The sequence below is a fragment of the Ranitomeya variabilis genome, chromosome 2, assembly GCF_051348905.1.
Source record: "Ranitomeya variabilis isolate aRanVar5 chromosome 2, aRanVar5.hap1, whole genome shotgun sequence".
NCBI classification, from domain to species: domain Eukaryota; kingdom Metazoa; phylum Chordata; class Amphibia; order Anura; family Dendrobatidae; genus Ranitomeya; species Ranitomeya variabilis.
In genome coordinates, this window is record NC_135233.1 from 253,974,789 (window position 1) to 253,993,820 (window position 19,032).

General features: G+C 43.0%; 1 protein-coding gene across 1 annotated transcript in view; it reads right to left on the minus strand.

Annotated features, from left to right (window-relative positions):
* Positions 1-19,032, minus strand: part of CFAP77 (cilia and flagella associated protein 77) — a 165,673-nt gene that overhangs the window by 68,340 nt on the left and 78,301 nt on the right. The window contains exon 2 of the mRNA XM_077284676.1: positions 2,434-2,533. Coding sequence (XP_077140791.1) covers positions 2,434-2,533 — 100 coding nt within the window. The remainder of the gene's footprint in view (positions 1-2,433; positions 2,534-19,032) is intronic.

The window sequence follows — 19,032 nt, forward strand, 5'->3', positions numbered from 1 at the left end:
TTACAGCCAATGAAAACCCAAAAGTCATTATCTCAGTAAATTAGAATACTTTATAACTCCAGCTTGAAAAATTATTTTAAAATCTGAAATGTTGGCCTACTGAAATGTATGTTCAGTAAATTCACTCAATACTTGGTCGGGGCTCCTTTGACATAAATTACTGCATCAATGAGGCGTGGCATGGAGGCGATCAGCCTTTGGCACTGCTGAGGTGTTATGGAAGCCCAGGTTGCTTTGATAGCAGCCTTCAGCTCATCTGCATTGTTGGGTCTGGGGTCTCATCTTCCTCTTGACAATACTCCATAGATTCTCTATGGGGTTAAGGTCAGGCGAGTTTGCTGGCCAATCAAGCTCAGTGATACTGTTGTTTGTAAACCAGGTATTGGTACTTTTGGCAGTGTGGACAGGGGCCAAGTCCTGCTGGAGAATGAAATTTCCATCTCCAAAAAGCTTGTCGGCAGAGGGAAGCATGAAGTGCTCTAAAATTTTCTGGTAGACGGCTGCACTTTGATCTTGATAAAACACAGTGGACCTACACCAGTAGATGACATGGCTCCGCAAACCATCACTGATTGTGGAAACTTCACACTAGACCTCAAGCAGCTTGGATTGTGGCCTCTCAACTCTTCCTCCAGACTCTGGGACCTTGATTTCCAAATGAAATGCAAAATTTACTTTCATCTGAAAACAACACCTTGGACCACTGAGAACAGTCCAGTTCTTTTTCTCCTCGGCCCAGGTAAGACTCTTCTGGCGTTGTCTATTGGTGACGAGTGGCTTGACACAAGGAATGTGACACTTGTAGCCCATGTCCTGGATACGTCTGTGTGCTCTGGCTCATGAAGCAATGACTCCAGCAGCAGTCCACTCCTTGTGAAACTCCCCCACATTTTTGAATGGCCTTTTCTTAACAATCCTTTCAAGGCTGCGGTTATCCCGGTTGCTTGTGCACCTTTTTCTACCACACTTTTTCCTTCCACACAACTTTCCATTAATATGCTTGGATACAGCACTCTGTGAACAGCCAGCTTCTTTAGCAATGACCTCTGGTGGCTTACCCTCCTTGTGGAGTTGTCAATGACTGCCTTCTGGATATGTGACAAGTCAGCATTCTTCCCCATGATTGTGGAGCCAACAGAAACACACTAAGGGACCTTTCTAAATGCTTAGGAAGCCGTTGCATGTGTTTTTTGGTTAATTATTCTAATTTACTGAGATAATGACTTTTGGGTTTTCATTGGCTGTAAGCCATAATCATCAACATTAACAGAAATAAACACGTGAAATAGATCACCCTGTTTGTAATGACTCTATATACTATGAGTTTCACTGTTTGTATTGAAGAACTGAAATAAATTAACTTTTTGATGATATTCTAATTTAGTGTGAAGCACCTGTATGTGGGGGAAAAAGTGCATTCGTTTTCTGCCTGGTGTTGATATATATGATGGCATTAATCACAGGTTATATATGATATATGGTGGCACTGATCATGTACTATATGTGAAATATGTTGGCATTGATCGAGCACTTTATGTGATGGCATTATTCATGCATATATATGAGGAAGAAATGCAAGATTCTACATTTGGACAAGAAAAACGAAAATTACATCTATAGAAAGTGAGGAATAAAACTAAGCAACAGCACTTGTGAAAAAGGCTTGGATATACTAACAGATCACATACTGCACATGAGTCAATGGTGTGATGCTGCAGCAAAAAAGGCCTTTAAAAAAACAAAACCGTTTTTAATGCATTTTAAGAGAAGCATAGGGTCTAGATCACGTGAAGTAATTATCCCCCTCTATTCCTCCTTGGTCAGGCCTCATCTGGAATACTGCGTCAAGTTCTGGGCACCACATTTTAAAAAAGACATTGAAAAACTGGAGCAAGTTCAGAAAAGAGCTATAGGATGGTGAGCGGACTGCAAAGAGTGTGCTGCAAGGATCTGGGAATGTTTAGCTTGCAAAAAAATAAGGCTAAGAGAAGACTTAATAGCTGTCAACAAATATCTGAAGGGAAGTCACAATGTAGAGGGTTCATCATTATTCTCATTTGCACAAGGAAAGACTAGAAGCAATGGGATGAAATTGAATGGCAGGAGACACAGATGAGATATTAGAAAAAACTTTTTGACAGTGAGGGTGATCAATGAGTGGAACAGGCTGTCACGAGAGGTGGTGAGTTCTCCTTCAATGGAAGTCTTCAAACAGAGGCTGGACAGACATCTGTCTGAAATGGTTTAGTGAATCCTGCATTGAGCAGGGGGTTGGAAACAATGACTCTGGAGGTCCCTTCCAATTCTAACATTCTATGATTCATTGGTGGGTCCATCGGCTCCCCCATGAAAAAGGGATAAATCTTCCAGCTCCCAGAAAAGGTAAATATCCAAAGAATCCTCAAAAGTCATCATTGCAGTGCTTGCACCCACCTTCTGCCACTCCTCCCTCTCTCAGTAAACTGTCCTGGCCGTAGGTGAAGTCTGGTCCTGGCAGAGAGTAACACCTTCTCTTTGTCTTTCCCAGCTCTGCCTAAAAGAACAAAAACTGGAAAATAAGATATATATATAAAAAAAATACTGAAAAGACAAATAACAGGTCACATACCAATACAACATAAATGTTTACAAAAAAGTCACTGGAACCAAATATATGAAGATAAAAACAAAGACATTGAAAATGAATTAACTACATTGATTTTATTTTTATTCTGAATGTTCCTCCATTATCCGTAAACTGAAAAACAGATATGGATATGGATGAAAATGTCACAAGATGTAGGGGAAAGAAACAACTACTGACACCACATTACTGACCAAAAAAAAGCAGACCAATTAAAGATTGAGTGACAAAAAGTGGCAAGCTAGGATGATTTATTCAAGAACAACTACTATGATACTGCCCCTATGTACAGGGATATAACTACTATAATACTGCCCCTATGTACAGGGATATAACTACTATAATATTGCCCCTATGTACAAGAATATAATATAACTACTATAATACTGCCCCCTATGTACAAGAATATAAATACTATAATACTGCTTCCTATATATAAAAATATAACTACTATAATACTGCCCACTACGTACAAGAATATAACTACCATTATACTGCCCCCTATGTACAAGAATATAACTACTATAATACTGGCCCCTATGTACAAGAATATAACTACTATAATACTGCCCACTATGTACAAGAATGTAACTACTATAATACTGCCCCCTATGTATAAGAATGTAACTACTATAATACTACCCATATGTACAATATAACTACTATAATACTGCCCCCTATGTACAAGAATATAACTACTATAATACTGCCCACTATGTACAAGAATATAACTACTATAATACTGCCCCCTATGTACAAGAATATAACTACTATAATACTGCCCCCTATGTATAAGAATGTAACTACTATAATACTGCCCATATGTATGATATAACTACTATAATACTGACCACTATGTACAAGAACGTAACTACTATAATACTGCCTACTATGTACAAGAACATAACTACTACAATACTGCCCATATGTACAAGAATATAACTACTATAATGCTGCCCACTACGTACAAGAATATAAGTACTATTATACTGCCCCCATGTACAAGAATATAACTACTAGAATACTGCCCCCTATGTACAAGAATATAACTACTATAATACTGCCCACTGTGTACAAGAACGTAACTACTATAATACTGCCCCCTATATATAAGAATGTAAGTACTATAATACTGCCCATATGTACAATATAACTACTATAATACTGCCCCCTATGTACAAGAATATAACTACTATAATACTGCCCACTATGTACAAGAACGTAACTACTATAATACTGCCTACGAGGGGCGTGGCATGACAGCGGTGGAGTGAGGAAGCAGGCAGAGGAGCTCCCTCCATAAAACCGACTAAATACCATATCAGAGCACGATTCCGGATCCCAACAGCACTACCATGGGTCCCAAAAAGAAGAAGGGATACGGGGGAACCCCCTCGGTGGCAGAGGAGCCCGCAGCTCAACAGATAACAAAATTCCTGGTCGGTCCAGACAGAGGAGAAGGCCTAAGAAACATGGTGACAGTGGATGAGAAGGAGACAGCAGACGCTGTAACAGACGCTGACACAGCAGAAGCAGGGGCGGGAAGCAGCTCCGACGGGTCAGTGACACAGGAGGTGAGACACAGTGGAGATGCTGCTTCTGGCACTGGGAAATGTGAGGGAGACATAAATCATTACCAGCAGTGCTTCAAGATGGAGCTGGGGAGGGGAGGGGGCCACAGGAGGGAGGAGAGGGAGGAGAGCAGGGGTCAGCGCTGGCAATGACAGGAGAGACACAGGACGATGGGGAAGTGCATAGGACAGAAGAAGAAGATTGTGAAATGGATTACAATGAAGGTCCATCTCAGAGCCCTGCGTCCCCCTACCCCAGAAGCAGCTCTGAATCCTCCAGGCACGTTATAGCCCCTGATGTTGTGGTTGTAGGGGGAGGCCAACCAGTTCAGGAGGGTTGCCTCACACAAACTCAGGCCCCACAGATAATGCCCTCTCTCTGCTATCCTGCATATAACTCACAGGGCTTTGGATATAACACACAATTGATCCCAGGACTCGATATGGGTTTGTTGAATGCTAGACTACGTGATATGCCCACCAGACAGGACATGGAACAATATGTGATCCGCCTAGAGACATCGTATAAGGCAGAATTATCAACCCTGAGGGATGAGATACAACAGTGCAATGAAAGGGTTAATGTACATGACCAAGCTATCGCGGCTCTGACGGCCAGATTAGATGCTCAGGATGAGACGCTTGCAGAACAATCCTATCATACTCAAATGCTGGCAGATATGCTTGATGATGCCGAAAATAGGGGAAGGCGGAACAATATTAGGGTTCGAGGATTACCAGAAACAGTGGCACCCAAAGACATAAGAGGCGCACTGCAGCAAGTATTTAACTCTGTTCTGCAGCGTCCACAGGAGTCACCCCTTGAACTAGACCGGGCTCATAGGGCGTTGGGTCCAAGACCTCAAAACCAGGCTCCTCCACGTGATGTGATATGCCGGGTGCATAGATACCAAATAAAGGATGAAGTGATGTCCAAGGCAAGAATAGAGAACACCATAAAATACAAAGATACCAGAATCCAGCTATTGCCTGATCTATCTCGGTGGACTCTGCAGAGGAGGAAAGCTCTCCGCCCGTTACTAGACGTTTTACGCCAGCATGATATATCATACACTTGGGGGTTTCCGTTCCGCCTACGTGTCCAAAAAGAAGGCAGGGTTCACCTGCTGAGTCATCCGAACGGCATCCCTGCTTTTTCGGCGGCGCTTAACATCCTAAGGGTGGAAATCACAGAATGGCCTTCTCTGCCATTACAGTACAGAGGAGCAGACCCTCCCAGGCAATTTTTCCCTCAAAGGCAGAGGAGAGCAGGCAGAAGAATGGATAGAGAAGGGCGTGATCCCAGAGGTAACGAAGAAGGGAGAGAACCATGAAGTTAGGATCATGACAGAATGGGTTCCATGACTGCCTGTTTGGGTGGGGGAAAGGGTTTGTGGGATATATATGGTTTCATTTTCATGAGGATCAGGAGCACAGATGGATGTCCACACTCCAGTTCACTAACATTTGATTGGTGCCATGGAGTGGAATATCTTGCATAGCAACGACCGTTATTGATTCCGCAAGGACTTCAAGATAGACAGCGCATAGAAAAAGAAGGCAGACGCTTTCCACAGGAATTTAATGGGAATCAAGAGAACGATGCCCCCTTCCCTTTTTCCCCTTCCCTCCCTTTTCCCCTTCCTCCTCCCCTTCCCCCCTCCTCTTTCCCCCTTTTCCCTTCTTCCCTCCCCCCCTTTCTTTCTCCACCCTTCCCCCTTTTCCCTTCTCCCCCCCTCTCTTGGAGTTTTTTTTTTTTTTCTTTTCCTCCCCCACTAGGGGTGCTACATATTGTGCCATTGTTCTGCCCCACTGTGGTAGTCCAAGCGGATGATAAGTTCACGACTGTCGTGGAAGATGGTTGGTTTTTGGTTTATATTATAGTATGTAGATAGTATTTTATAACAACTCATTGAATCGTCGTTGATATCCTGCACCCCTGCATTATTTTTAAGTCTCGCGTAGCTTTCATTTGGGGCATGAGGGAGAATTGGGAGATGTGAATGGCATTAGAACAAAGACTGTAAACCATACTCTGGCCCTACCTCGCTATATGACAGGTTCCGGTTAAGTCAATTTAAAGTTAACATTTATTCCCCTCAGTTGAGGAGAGGTTACTGATGGTTGTGTCGGAGGAGGGAGTCTCACTCCATATCGCACATAGCTTACGACCCTACGGAGAAGCCATAACCCGTTGAACGGCATTGGCGGTTAACACATTTCTCCACCACATATTTTAGGGTATAAGAAGGCATCTTACGTAGAGCACACCACTTCAGGCTTCAAAGACGTACTACGTTTCGATAGATATTGACCCTGATTTCGCAATTAACTGAATACGTGTCTAATTATCTACCTTTTCTATTCACTATCTCTATTTCTTTGATAAATTAGATCTACTTTAGCCCCCGCGGCCCTCTCAGTAGGGAAAGAGAAGGCACGACTCAGACAACAATGCACCCAAAGATCACTATGGGATCCCTGAATACCAGGGGATTTAACACGCCCCAGAAAAGGTCACAAATCCTATATGGAATGCATAAGCTTAAGGTACAAATACTTATACTTCAGGAGACTCATTTTAAAAAAAACAATATCCCTACTATCAAGGACCGATACTTCACGACTTGGTTCCATAGCGCTTGCCCCGAAAGTCGTTCGAGGGGGGTGTCTATTGCGATCCACAAGTCCCTCCAGCACACAGTTGAGGACACATATGCGGATCCAGAAGGCAGGTACCTACTATTAAAAGTTAGGATTCATACAACCCTCTACACTATTGCGGGGTGGTATGCCCCAAACAAAAATCAGGCCAGGGCTGGCCGGGGTTTCCTAAGGAGAGTAGCGGAATTTGCTGAGGGGGTGATGGTGATAGGGGGGGACTTCAATCTCACCCTTGACCCACGAATGGATACCTCAACACGAAATGTGAGAGGAATCACTAGGCAATTGTCCCTTTTGAAACAATCTATCCATGGGATGCAGCTGGTGGACATTTGGAGAGCACATAATCCTGGAGGTAGAGATTATACGTACTATTCCAGTTCTCATGATTCCTATAGCCGAATTGACTTTTTTCTTGTCAGCCATCATGCCCTATCCTGGCGCCCCCGACCGTCCATTGGTAGCTTCTTATGGTCGGATCATGCCCCGGTGTTCTTAGACATTTCCCCACCAGATGTAGTGGACCGTCCCTGGACTTGGAGATTGAATGACAATTTGTTGAAAGACTTGAATTGCACGACAGACATAAAAAAGACAATAGAACAGTTTTGGTCAGATCACGCAAACGATGACACCTCGACCCCGGTGAAATGGGAGACCCTAAAATGCGTGCTTCGTGGAATCCTGGTAAAACACGGATCCCGTCTTAAAAAACAGAGATTGGAAAAAACAAAAGAATTAATGGATACTATATATGTATTGGAGCAAAAACATAAAAATACTATGTCACCGGTAATCCTAGGGGAATTAATTAAACATAGGGAGACCCTTAGAAATTTATTAAATGAGCAATCGCTGAAATTCAGAAATAATTTTAAAAGTCTCCTTTATCATAAGGCCAATAAATGCGACCGCCCCCTAGCTCGATTATTACATCCTAGGACTCAGACGACTTACATTCCAAAAATTCAGAAACGTACGGGAACGGAGACTCACGACCCAGGGGAGATTCTAGAAACAATACGAGAATACTATCAGAAGCTATATAACTTGGAGGGTACGCACTCGGCTAATCACGCCGGGGACATACAGGCTAGAATAGATAAATATGTAGCAGACACGCCACTTCCTAGACTTTCCACAGAGATAACAGATGAGCTAGAGGCAGACATATCGACACAAGAGGTGGATGAGGCCATAAAAAATACTCCAAACGGGAAGAGCCCTGGCCCTGATGGGTTTTCCCCCCACTTTTATAAACTCTTCAGAGAACAGTTAACACCACACATGACAAGGACTTATAACTCCATTTCTGAGTCCTCAGGGTTTGCGCATCAATCTCTGGCGGCCTATATCACAGTATTGCCAAAATCGGGAAAAGATCCAACAGTGGTCTCTAACTATAGATCAATATAGACATGAAATTATTCGCGAAGATCCTGGCCAACAGACTTGCACCCCTATTACCATATATCATACATTCAGACCAAGTGGGTTTCGTTCAGGGAAGAGAGGCACGTGATGGAGTGTTGAAGACTATATCTTTGATCGCTCATGCCAGGACCTACCGGAAGCACCTGGGACTGATATCGGTGGACGCCGAAAAGGCGTTTGACCGAGTGAGGTGGAGCTTCCTTCAATCAGCTCTCCGACAGATAGGGCTGGGGGACAGATTCTTATACAAAATTGCGGCCCTATACACGAACCCGTCAGCTACAATTAAAATTAATGGATGGCTCTCGGACCCCTTTAGGATTCATAATGGAACAAGACAGGGTGTCCTCTTTCGCCCTTGTTGTACACGGTGGCAATGGAACATTTAGCGGTAGCAGTAAGAAATAACCCTAGTGTATGGGGTATCAAGATAGGCCAGAAGCATTATAAAACTTCATTGTATGCAGATGACCTTCTTCTATACATCTCCCAACCTCATATCACTATACCTGCATTAATGTCTGAATTCAAAAAGTACGGAGAGGTCAGTAATTTTAAGATAAACTACACCAAAACTGAGGCACTTAATATTACTTTGCCATCGGAAGATGTGGATAGGGCAAAGGAGAATTTCCCATTTAAATGGCAGGCTGGTGCCATTAAATACTTGGGCATACAGGTCCCCTCAGATCTAAATAAACTATACACACTAAACTACGAAACCCTACTGAATAAAACTATAAGGGATCTAAAAAAGTATGATCAAAAAATGATTTCGTGGTTTGGCCGCATAAACACATTCAAGATGGATGTGCTTCCCCGGTTCCTTTATGTGTTCCAGACGGTACCGATCACACCACCTCGAAGTTTTTTTAAGACTATTAAATCAGCTCTAATACATTTTATATGGCGTCAGAACAGATCTAGGCTGAGTTACAGAACATTGACGAGACCTAAATCACAAGGGGGGGCGGGACTTCCAGACTTAAAGACATACCACCAGGCCTCACAATTGATCCATCTTTTTGATTGGCATTATAGACGGGAGACCAAACAATGGGTTGGACTGGAACAGGAGGGGTACCTAGTTCCATTGCGGAATTTACCGTGGATAGTGACCAGAAATAAAGAGAAAATAGGGGAGGGTTGTCGGGATATGATGGCTGGCGAGATCCTTAAGAGTTGGGACATGCTAAAATATAAGAAAAAATTAATGAGCACAACTGTCCCATTGTCTCCTATATTCGCTAATCCTGATTTTCCACCAGGCCTTCACTGCGAGAGGTTTTTGGGATGGAGGGTGGAATCCAATCAAAGAATATATCAAATAATATCGCAGAAGGGTCTTTCCTCTCTCAACGAGCTACAAGACGAATGTCCTACTCGTACACTATCTTGGTTAGAGTATGAACAATTAAAATCATTTGTCAGACGAATTTCTGGTGGAGAAGTACCACCACCTTCTCTGACACAGTTTGAGAGGATATTCGCCCAGCAGACACCCCCATCGCATCAGATTTCTCTTGTGTACAAATTACTAAGGCTACGTTCACATTTGCGTTGTGCGCCGCAGCGTCGGCGCCGCAGCGCACAACGCAAACAAAAACGCAGCAAAACGCATGCACAACGCTGCGTTTTGCGCCGCATGCGTCGTTTTTTTCATTGAATTTGGACGCAGCAAAAATGCAACTTGCTGCGTCCTCTGCGCCCCGACGCGGGCGCCGCAGCGACGCATGCGGCGCAAAACGCAAGTGCGCCGCATGTCCATGCGCCCCCATGTTAAATATAGGGGCGCATGACGCATGCGGCACCGCTGCGGCGCCCGACGCTGCGGCGCTGGCCGCAAATGTGAACGTAGCCTAAACGAGGAGACTTCAACAGTTATCCCGGGATATATTAGAGCGTGGGAGGCGGAAATGGGATGCACATTTACTGAGAGGGAAATCACATCGGCATACCGCTGCGCTCATGGGATGTCTCCGGCCAGCCATGCCCAAGAGAAGAATTTCAAAATTCTTACTAGATGGTACCAATATCCTGTGAGGTTGCATGCCATATTCCCCTCGGTGGCGGATGGGTGCTGGCGCTGTGGGAACGCAAGGGGAACTTTGTTCCATATTTGGTGGCAGTGTCCAGGGATAAAGAGTTTCTGGGGAGAAGTATTCTCGACTTACAATAAAATATCAGGAGAGGATATAAATCTTACTCCGCACATGGCCATCTTGTCCATGCTACCGGGACCAATAGCCAAACAAAAAAGTAGTCTCCTGAGGTTTTGCTTGACGGCAGCCCGCATGGTTATACCTAGACATTGGCGTACAACGAAAATTCCGTCCATGATTGAATGGTTAACAGAATTCTCACATATCCACCATATGGAGGAATTGTTTGCACAGGCTTTGGGTGATAACTCTAGGTACTTGCGGACATGGCAACCCTGGATTTTATTTAGGGACTCTGGGAGTTTCGGGGCTCTCATGGAGAAATGGGAGGTACTTTCCCGGCAGTGAGGTTTCTCCTTGGCTTTCCTGGGCTGGTTTCAGAGGGCTGCGGAGGCATGATCCTTCCTTTCCCCTTCTCATTTTTCCTTTCTTTTTCCTCTTTTCTTCTTATCTTTCCTTTAAGTCTGACGTTATACCATAAGCAAGCTGCAGTCAGGGATAAATGATATATTGGGCGGATTCTATGGATAAATATAGCAATTGGAAATAGACTTCCGCTTAGCGAAATAATTATCGAAATGGGGCAACAGGTGGTGGACAATACGAGATGCTAAGAAAGAACAGAAGAGTTGAGCAAGGAACATATACAGCAATAACTAATAAATATGATTCTGTGATGATACCATATTTGCGTGAAGTAAAAAACACGTACTATTTTGGAGAAGTTTTGTAACTACTTTAGTCTATATGTATGTTTGTATTTGTGATATGTTGTACTATTTTAATACTTTAATAAAAGATTAAACATATAATACTGCCTACTATGTACAAGAATATAACTACTATAATACTGCCCCCTATGTACAAGAACGTAACTACTATAATACTGCCCATATGTACAAGAATATAACTACTATAATACTGCCCCCATGTACACAAATATAACTACTATAATACTGCCCCCTATGTACAAGAACGTAACTACTATAATACTGCCCCCTATGTAGAAGGATATAACTACTATAATACTGCCCCTCTATACAAGAATATACAGTGCCTTGCGAAAGTATTCGGCTCCCTGGAACTTTTCAACCTTTTCCCACATATCATGCTTCAAACATAAAGATACCAAATGTAAATTTTTGGAGAAGAATCAACAAGTGGAACACAATTGTGAAGTTGAACGAAATTTATTGGTTATTTTAAATTTTTGTGAAAATTCAAAAACTGAAAAGTGGGGCGTGCAATATTATTCGGCCCCTTTTACTTTTAGTGCAGCAAACTCTCTCCAGAAGTTCATTGTGGATCTCTGAATGATCCAATGTTGTCCTAAATGCCTAATGATGATAAATATAATCCACCTGTGTGTAATCAAGTCTCCGTACAAATGCACCTGCTCTGGGATAGTCTCAGGGTTCTGCTTGAAGCACAGAGAGCATCATGAAGACCAAGGAACACAAAAGGCAGGTCCGTGATACTGTTGTGGAGAAGTTTAACCCCTTTCTGACATTGGACGTACTATCCCGTCGAGGAGGGGTGGGCCCGTATGACCACCGACGGGATAGTACGTCCAGCGCGATCGGCCGCGTTCACAGGGGGAGCGCGGCCGGGTGTCAGCTGACTATCGCAGCTGACATCTGGCACTATGTGCCAGGAGCGGTCATGGACCGCCCCCGGCACATTAACCCCCGGCACACCGCGATCAAACATGATCGCGGTGTGCCGGCGGTACAGGGAAGCATCGCGCAGGGAGGGGGCTCCCTGCGTGCTTCCCTGAGACCCCCGGAGCAACGCGATGTGATCGCGTTGCTCCGAGGGTCTCTTACCTCCTCTCCCTGCAGTCCCCGGATCCAAAATGGCCACGGCATCCGGGTCCTGCAGGGAGGGAGGTGGCTTACCGAGTGCCTGCTCAGAGCAAGCGCTTGGTAAGCCTGCAGCACTGTAAGTCAGATCGCCGATCTGACAGAGTGCTGTGCAAACTGTCAGATCAGCGATCTGTGATGTCCCCCCCTGGGACAAAGTAAAAATAAAAATTTCAACATGTGTAAAAAAAAATAAAAAAAATTCCTAAATAAAGAAAAAAATACATTTCTTTATCTAAATAAAAAAAACAAACAATAAAAGTACACATATTTAGTATCGCCGCATCCGTAACAACCCAACCTATAAAACTGTCCCACTAGTTAACCCCTTCAGTGAACACCGTAGGAGAGAAAAAAAAAAACGAGGCAAAAAAACAATGCTTTATTATCATACCGCCGAACAAAAAGTGGAATAACACGCGATAAAAAAGACGGATATAAATAACCATGGCACCGCTGAAAACGTCATCTTGTCTCGCAAAAAACGAGCCGCCATACAGCGTCATCAAAGAAAAAATAAAAAAGTTATAGTCCTCAGAATAAAATGATGCCAAAATAATTATTTATTCTATAAAATAGTTTTTATCGTATAAAAGCGCCAAAACATAAAAAAATGATATAAATGAGATATCGCTGTAATCGTACTGACCCGAAGAATAAAACTGCTTTATCAATTTTACCAAACGTGGAACGGTATAAACGCCTCCCCCAAAAGAAATTCATGAATAGCTGGTTTGTTGTCATTCTGCCTCACAAAAATCGGAATAAAAAGCGAACAAAAACTGTCACGTGTCTGAAAATGTTACCAATAAAAACGTCAACTCGTCCCGCAAAAAACAAGACCTGACATGACTCTGTGGACCAAAATATGGAAAAATTATAGGTCTCAAAATGTGGAGACACAAAAACTTTTTTGCTATAAAAAGCGTCTTTTAGTGTGTGACGGCTGCCAATCATAAAAATCCGCTATAAAAAATGCTATAAAAGTAAATCAAACCCCCCTTCATCACCCCCCTAGTTAGGGAAAAATAATACAATTAAAAAAATGTATTTCCATTTTCCCATTAGGGTTAGGGCTAGGGTTAGGGTTGGGGCTAGGGTTGGAGCTAAAGTTAGGGTTAGGGTTTGGATTACATTTACGGTTGGGATTAGAGTTAGGGGTGTGTCAGGCTTAGGGGTGTGGTTAGGGTTACCATTGGGATTAGGGTTAATGTTTGTGTTTGGATTAGGGTTTCAGATAGAATTGGGGAGTTTCCACTGTTTAGGCATATCAGGGGCTCTCCAAACGCGACATGGCATCCGATCTCAATTCCAGCCAATTCTGCATTGAAAAAGTAAAACAGTGCTCCTTCCCTTCTGAGCTTTCCCGTGCGCCCAAACAGGGGTTTACCCCAACATATGGGGCATCAGCGTACTCGGGACAAATTGGACAACAACTTTTGGGGTCCAAGTTCTCTTGTTACCCTTGTGAAAATATAAATTTGGGGGGCTAAAAATAATTTTTGTGGGAAAAAAAAAGATTTTTTATTTTCACGGCTCAGCGTTATAAACTGTAGTGAAACACTTGGGGGTTCAAAGTTCTCACAACACATCTAGATAAGTTCCTTGGGAGGTCTAGTTTCCAATATGGGGTCACTTGTGAGGGGGTTTCTACTGTTTGGGTACATCAGGGGCTCTGCAAATGCAACGTGACGCCTGCAAACCAATCCATCTAAGTCTGCATTCCAAATGGCGCTCCTTCCCTCCCGAGCTCTGCCATGCGCCCAAACAGTGGTTCCCCCCCACAAATGGGGTATCAGCGTACTCAGGACAAATTGGACAACAACTTTTGGGGTCCAATTTATCCTGTTACCCTTGTGAAAATACAAAACTGGGGGCTAAAAATCATTTTTGTGAAAAAAAATTTTTTTTTATTTTTACGGCTCTGCGTTATAAACTGTAGTGAAACACTTGGGGGATCAAAGCTCTCAAAACACATCTAGATAAGTTCCTTAGGGGGTCTACTTTCCAAAATGGTGTCATTTGTGGGGGGTTTAATGTTTAGGCACATCAGGGGCTGTCCAAACGCGACATGGTGTCCCATCTCAATTCCAGTCAATTTTGCATTGAAAAGTCAAAAGGCGCTCCTTCCCTTCTGAGCTCTGCCATGCGCCCAAACAGTTGTTTACCCCCACATATCGGGTATCAGCGTACTCAGGACAAATTGCACAACAACTTTTTAGGTCCAATTTCTTCTTTTACCCTTGGGAAAATAAAAAATTAGGGGCGAAAAGATAATTTTTGTGAAAAAAATATGATTTTTTATTTTTACGGCTCTGCATTATAAACTAGTGTGAAGCACTTGTTGGGTCAAAGTGCTCACCACACATCTAGATAAGTTCCTTAAGGGGTCTACTTTCCAAAATGGTGTCACTTGTGGGGGGTTTCAATGTTTAGGCACATCAGTGGCTCTCCAAACGCATATTCCAGTCAATTTTGCATTGAAAAGTCAAATGGTGCTCCTTCCCTTCCGAGCTCTGCCATGCGCCCAAACAGTGGTTTACCCCCACATATGGGGTATCAGCGTACTCAGCACAAATTGTACAACTTTTGTGGTCCATTTTCTCCTGTTACCCTTGGTAAAATAAAACAAATTGGAGCTGAAATATACATTTTGTGTAAAAAAAAGTTAAATGTTAACCCCTTCACCCCCAAGGGTGGTTTGCACGTTAATGACCAGGCCAAATTTTACAATTCTAACCACTGTCCCTTTATGAGGTTATAACTCTGGAACGCTTCAACGGATCTTGGCGATTCTGACATTGTTTTCTCGTGACATATTGTACTTCATGATAGTGGTAAAATTTCTTCGATATATCTTGCGTTTATTTGTTTAAAAAAAACCGGATATTTGGCGAAAATTTTGAAAATTTCGCAATTTTCCAACTTTGAATTTTTATGCCCTTAAATCACAGACATATGTCACACAAAATACTTAATAAGTAACATTTCCCACATGTCTACTTTACATCAGCACAATTTTGGAACCAATTTTTTTTTTTGTTATTGAGTTATAAGGGTTAAAAATTGACCAGCAATTTCTCATTTTTACAACACCATTTTTTTTTTTAGGGACCACATCTCATTTGAAGTCATTTTGAGGGGTCTATATGACAGAAAATACCCAAGTGTGACACCATTCTAAAAACTGCACCCCTCAAGGTGCTCAAAACCACATTCAAGAAATTTATTAACCCTTCAGGTGTTTCACAGGAATTTTTGGAATGTTAGAAAAAAAGTTAAATGTTCATTTTTATTTACACAAAATTTATTTCAGCTCCAATTTGTATTATTTTACCAAGGGTAACAGGAGAAAATGGACCCCAAAAGTTGTTGTGCAATTTGTCCTGAGTACGCTAATACCCCATATGTGGGGGTAAACCACTGTTTGGGCGCATGGCAGAGCTCGGAAGGAAAGGAGCGCCATTTGACTTTTCAATGCAAAATTGACTGGAATTGACATGGGACGCCATGTTGCGTTTGGAGAGCCCCTGATGTGCCTAAACATTGAAACCCCCCACAACTGACACCATTTTGGAAATTAGACCCCCTAAGGAACTTATCTAGATGTGTGGTGAGCACTTTGACCCAACAAGTGCTTCACAGAAGTTTATAATGCAGAGCCGTAAAAATAAAAAATCATATTTTTTTCACAAAAATGATCTTTTCGCCCCCATTTTTTTATTTTTCCAAGGGTAAGAGAAGAAATTAGACCACAAAAGTTGTTGTGCAATTTGTCCTGAGTACAACGATACCCCATATGTGGGTGTAAACCATTGTTTGGGCGCAGGGCAGAGCTCGGAAGGGAAGGAGCGCCATTTGACTTTTCAATGCAAAATTGACTGGAATTGAGATGGGACGCCATGTTGCGTTTGGAGAGCCCCTGATGTGCCGAAACATTGAAACCCCCCACAAGTGACACCATTTTGGAAAGTAGACCCCTTAAGGAACTTATCTAGATGTGTTTTGAGAGCTTTGAACCCCGAAGTGTTTCACTACAGTTTATAACGCAGAGCCGTGAAAATAAAAATTCCTCTTTTTTTTCACAGAAATGATTTTTTAGCCCCCAGCTTTGTATTTTTACAAGGGTAACAGGATAAATTGGACCCCAAAAGTTGTTGTCCAATTTGTCCTGTGTACGCTGATACCCCATATGTGGGGGTAAACCACTGTTTGGGCGCATGGCAGAGCTCGGAAGGGAAGGAGCGCCGTTTGGAATGCAGACTTAGATGGATTGGTCTGCAGGCGTCACGTTGCATTTGCAGAGCCCCTGATGTACCTAAACAGTAGAAACCCCCCACAAGTGACCCCATATTGGAAATTAGACCCCCCCAAGGAACTTATCTAGATGTGTTGTGAAAACTTTGAACCCCCAAGTGTTTCACTACAGTTTACAACGCAGAGCCGTGAAAATAAAAAATCTTTTTTTTCCCACAAAACTTATTTTTTAGCCCCCAGTTTTGTATTTTCCCAAGGGTAACAGGAGAAATTGGACCCCAAAAGATGTTGTCCAATTTGTCCTGAGTACGCCGATACCCCATATGTTGGGGTAAACCGCTGTTTGGGCACACGGGAGAGCTCTGAATGGAAGGAGCACTGTTTTACTTTTTCAACGCAGAATTGTCTGGAATTGAGATCGGATGCCATGTCCCGTTTGGAGAGCCCCTGATGTGCCTAAACAGTGGAAACCCCCCAATTATAACTGAAACCCTAATCCAAACACACCCCTTACCCTAATCCAAACGGTAACCCTAACCACACCCCTAACCCTGACACACCCCTAACCCTAATCCCAACCCTATTCCCAACTGTAAATGTAATCCAAACCCTAACCCTAACTTTAGCCCCAACCCTAACTGTAGCCTTAACCCTAGCCCTAACCCTAGCCCTAACCCTAGCAATAACCCTAGCCCTAACCCTAGCCCTAACACTAGCCCTAACCCTAGCCCTAACCCTAGCAATAACCCTAGCCCTAACCCTAACCCTAGCCCTAACCCTAACCCTAATGGGAAAATGGAAATAAATACATTTTTTTATTTTTCCCTAACTAAGGAGGTGATGAAGGGGGGTTTGATTTACTTTTATAGCGGGTTATTTAGCGGATTTTTATGATTGGCAGCCGTCACACACTGAAAGACGCTTTTTATTGCAAAAAATATTTTTTGCGTTACCACATTTTGAAAGCTATAATTTTTCCATATTTGAGTCCACAGAGTCATGTGAGGTCTTGTTTTTTGCGGGACGAGTTGACGTTTTTATTGGTAACATTTTCGGGCACATGACATTTTTTGATCGCTTTTTATTCCGATTTTTGTGAGGCAGAATAATAAAAAACCAGCTATTCATGAATTTCTTTTGGGGGAGGCGTTTATACCGTTCCGCGTTTGGTAAAATTGATAAAGCAGTTTTATTCGTCGGGTCAGTACGATTACAGCGATACCTCATTTATATCATTTTTTTATGTTTTGGCGCTTTTATACGTTAAAAGCTATTTTATAGAAAAAATAATTATTTTGGTATCGCTTTATTCTCAGGACTATAACTTTTTTATTTTTTTGCTGATGATGCTGTATGGCGGCTCGTTTTTTGCGGGACAAGATGATGTTTTCAGCGGTACCATGGTTATTTATATCTGTCTTTTTGATCGCGTGTTATTCCACTTTTTGTTCGGCGGTATGGTAATAAAGCATTGTTTTTTGCCTCGGTTTTTTTTTTTCTCACGGTGTTTACTGAAGGGGTTAACTAGTGGGACAGTTTTATAGGTTGGGTCGTTACGGACGCGGCGATACTAAATATGTGTACTTTTATTGTTTTGTTTTTTTATTTAGATAAAGAAATGTATTTATGGGAATAATATTTTTTTTTTTCTTTATTTAGGAATTTATTTTTTATTTATTTTTTTACACATGTGGAAATTTTTTTTTTTACTTTTTTACTTTGTCCCAGGGGGGGACATTACAGATCGGTGATCTGACAGTGTGCACAGCACTCTGTCAGATCGGCGATCTGCTGTGCAGGGCTGCAGGCTTACCAGCGCCTGCTCTGAGCAGGCACTCGGTAAGCCACCTCCCTCCCTGCAGGACCCGGATGCCGCGGCCATCTTGGATCCGGGACCTGCGGCGAGGAGGGAGGTAGGAGACCCTCGGAGCAATGCGATCACATCGCGTTGCTGCGGGGGTCTCAGGGAAGCCCGCAGGGAGCCCCCTCCCTGCACGATGCTTCCCTATACCGCCGGTACACCGCGATCATGTTTGATCACGGTGTGCCGGGGGTTAATGTGCCGGGGGCGGTCCGTGACCGCTCCTGGCACATAGTGCCGGATGTCAGCTGCGATATGCAGCTGACACCCGGCCGCGATCGGCCGCACTCCCCCCGTGAGCGTGGCCGATCGCGTATGACGTACTATCCCGTCGGTGGTCATACGGGCCCACCCCACCTCGACGGGATAGTACGTCAGATGTCAGAAAGGGGTTAATTTTTATTTAAACATTCCAAAAATTCCTGTGAAACACCTGAAGGGTTAATAAACTTCTTGAATGTGGGTTTGAGCACCTTGAGGGGTGCAGCTTTTAGAATGGTGTCACACTTGGGTATTTTCTATCATATAGACCCCTCAAAATGACTTCAAATGAGATGTGGTCCCTAAAAAAAAAATGGTGTTGTAAAAATGAGAAATT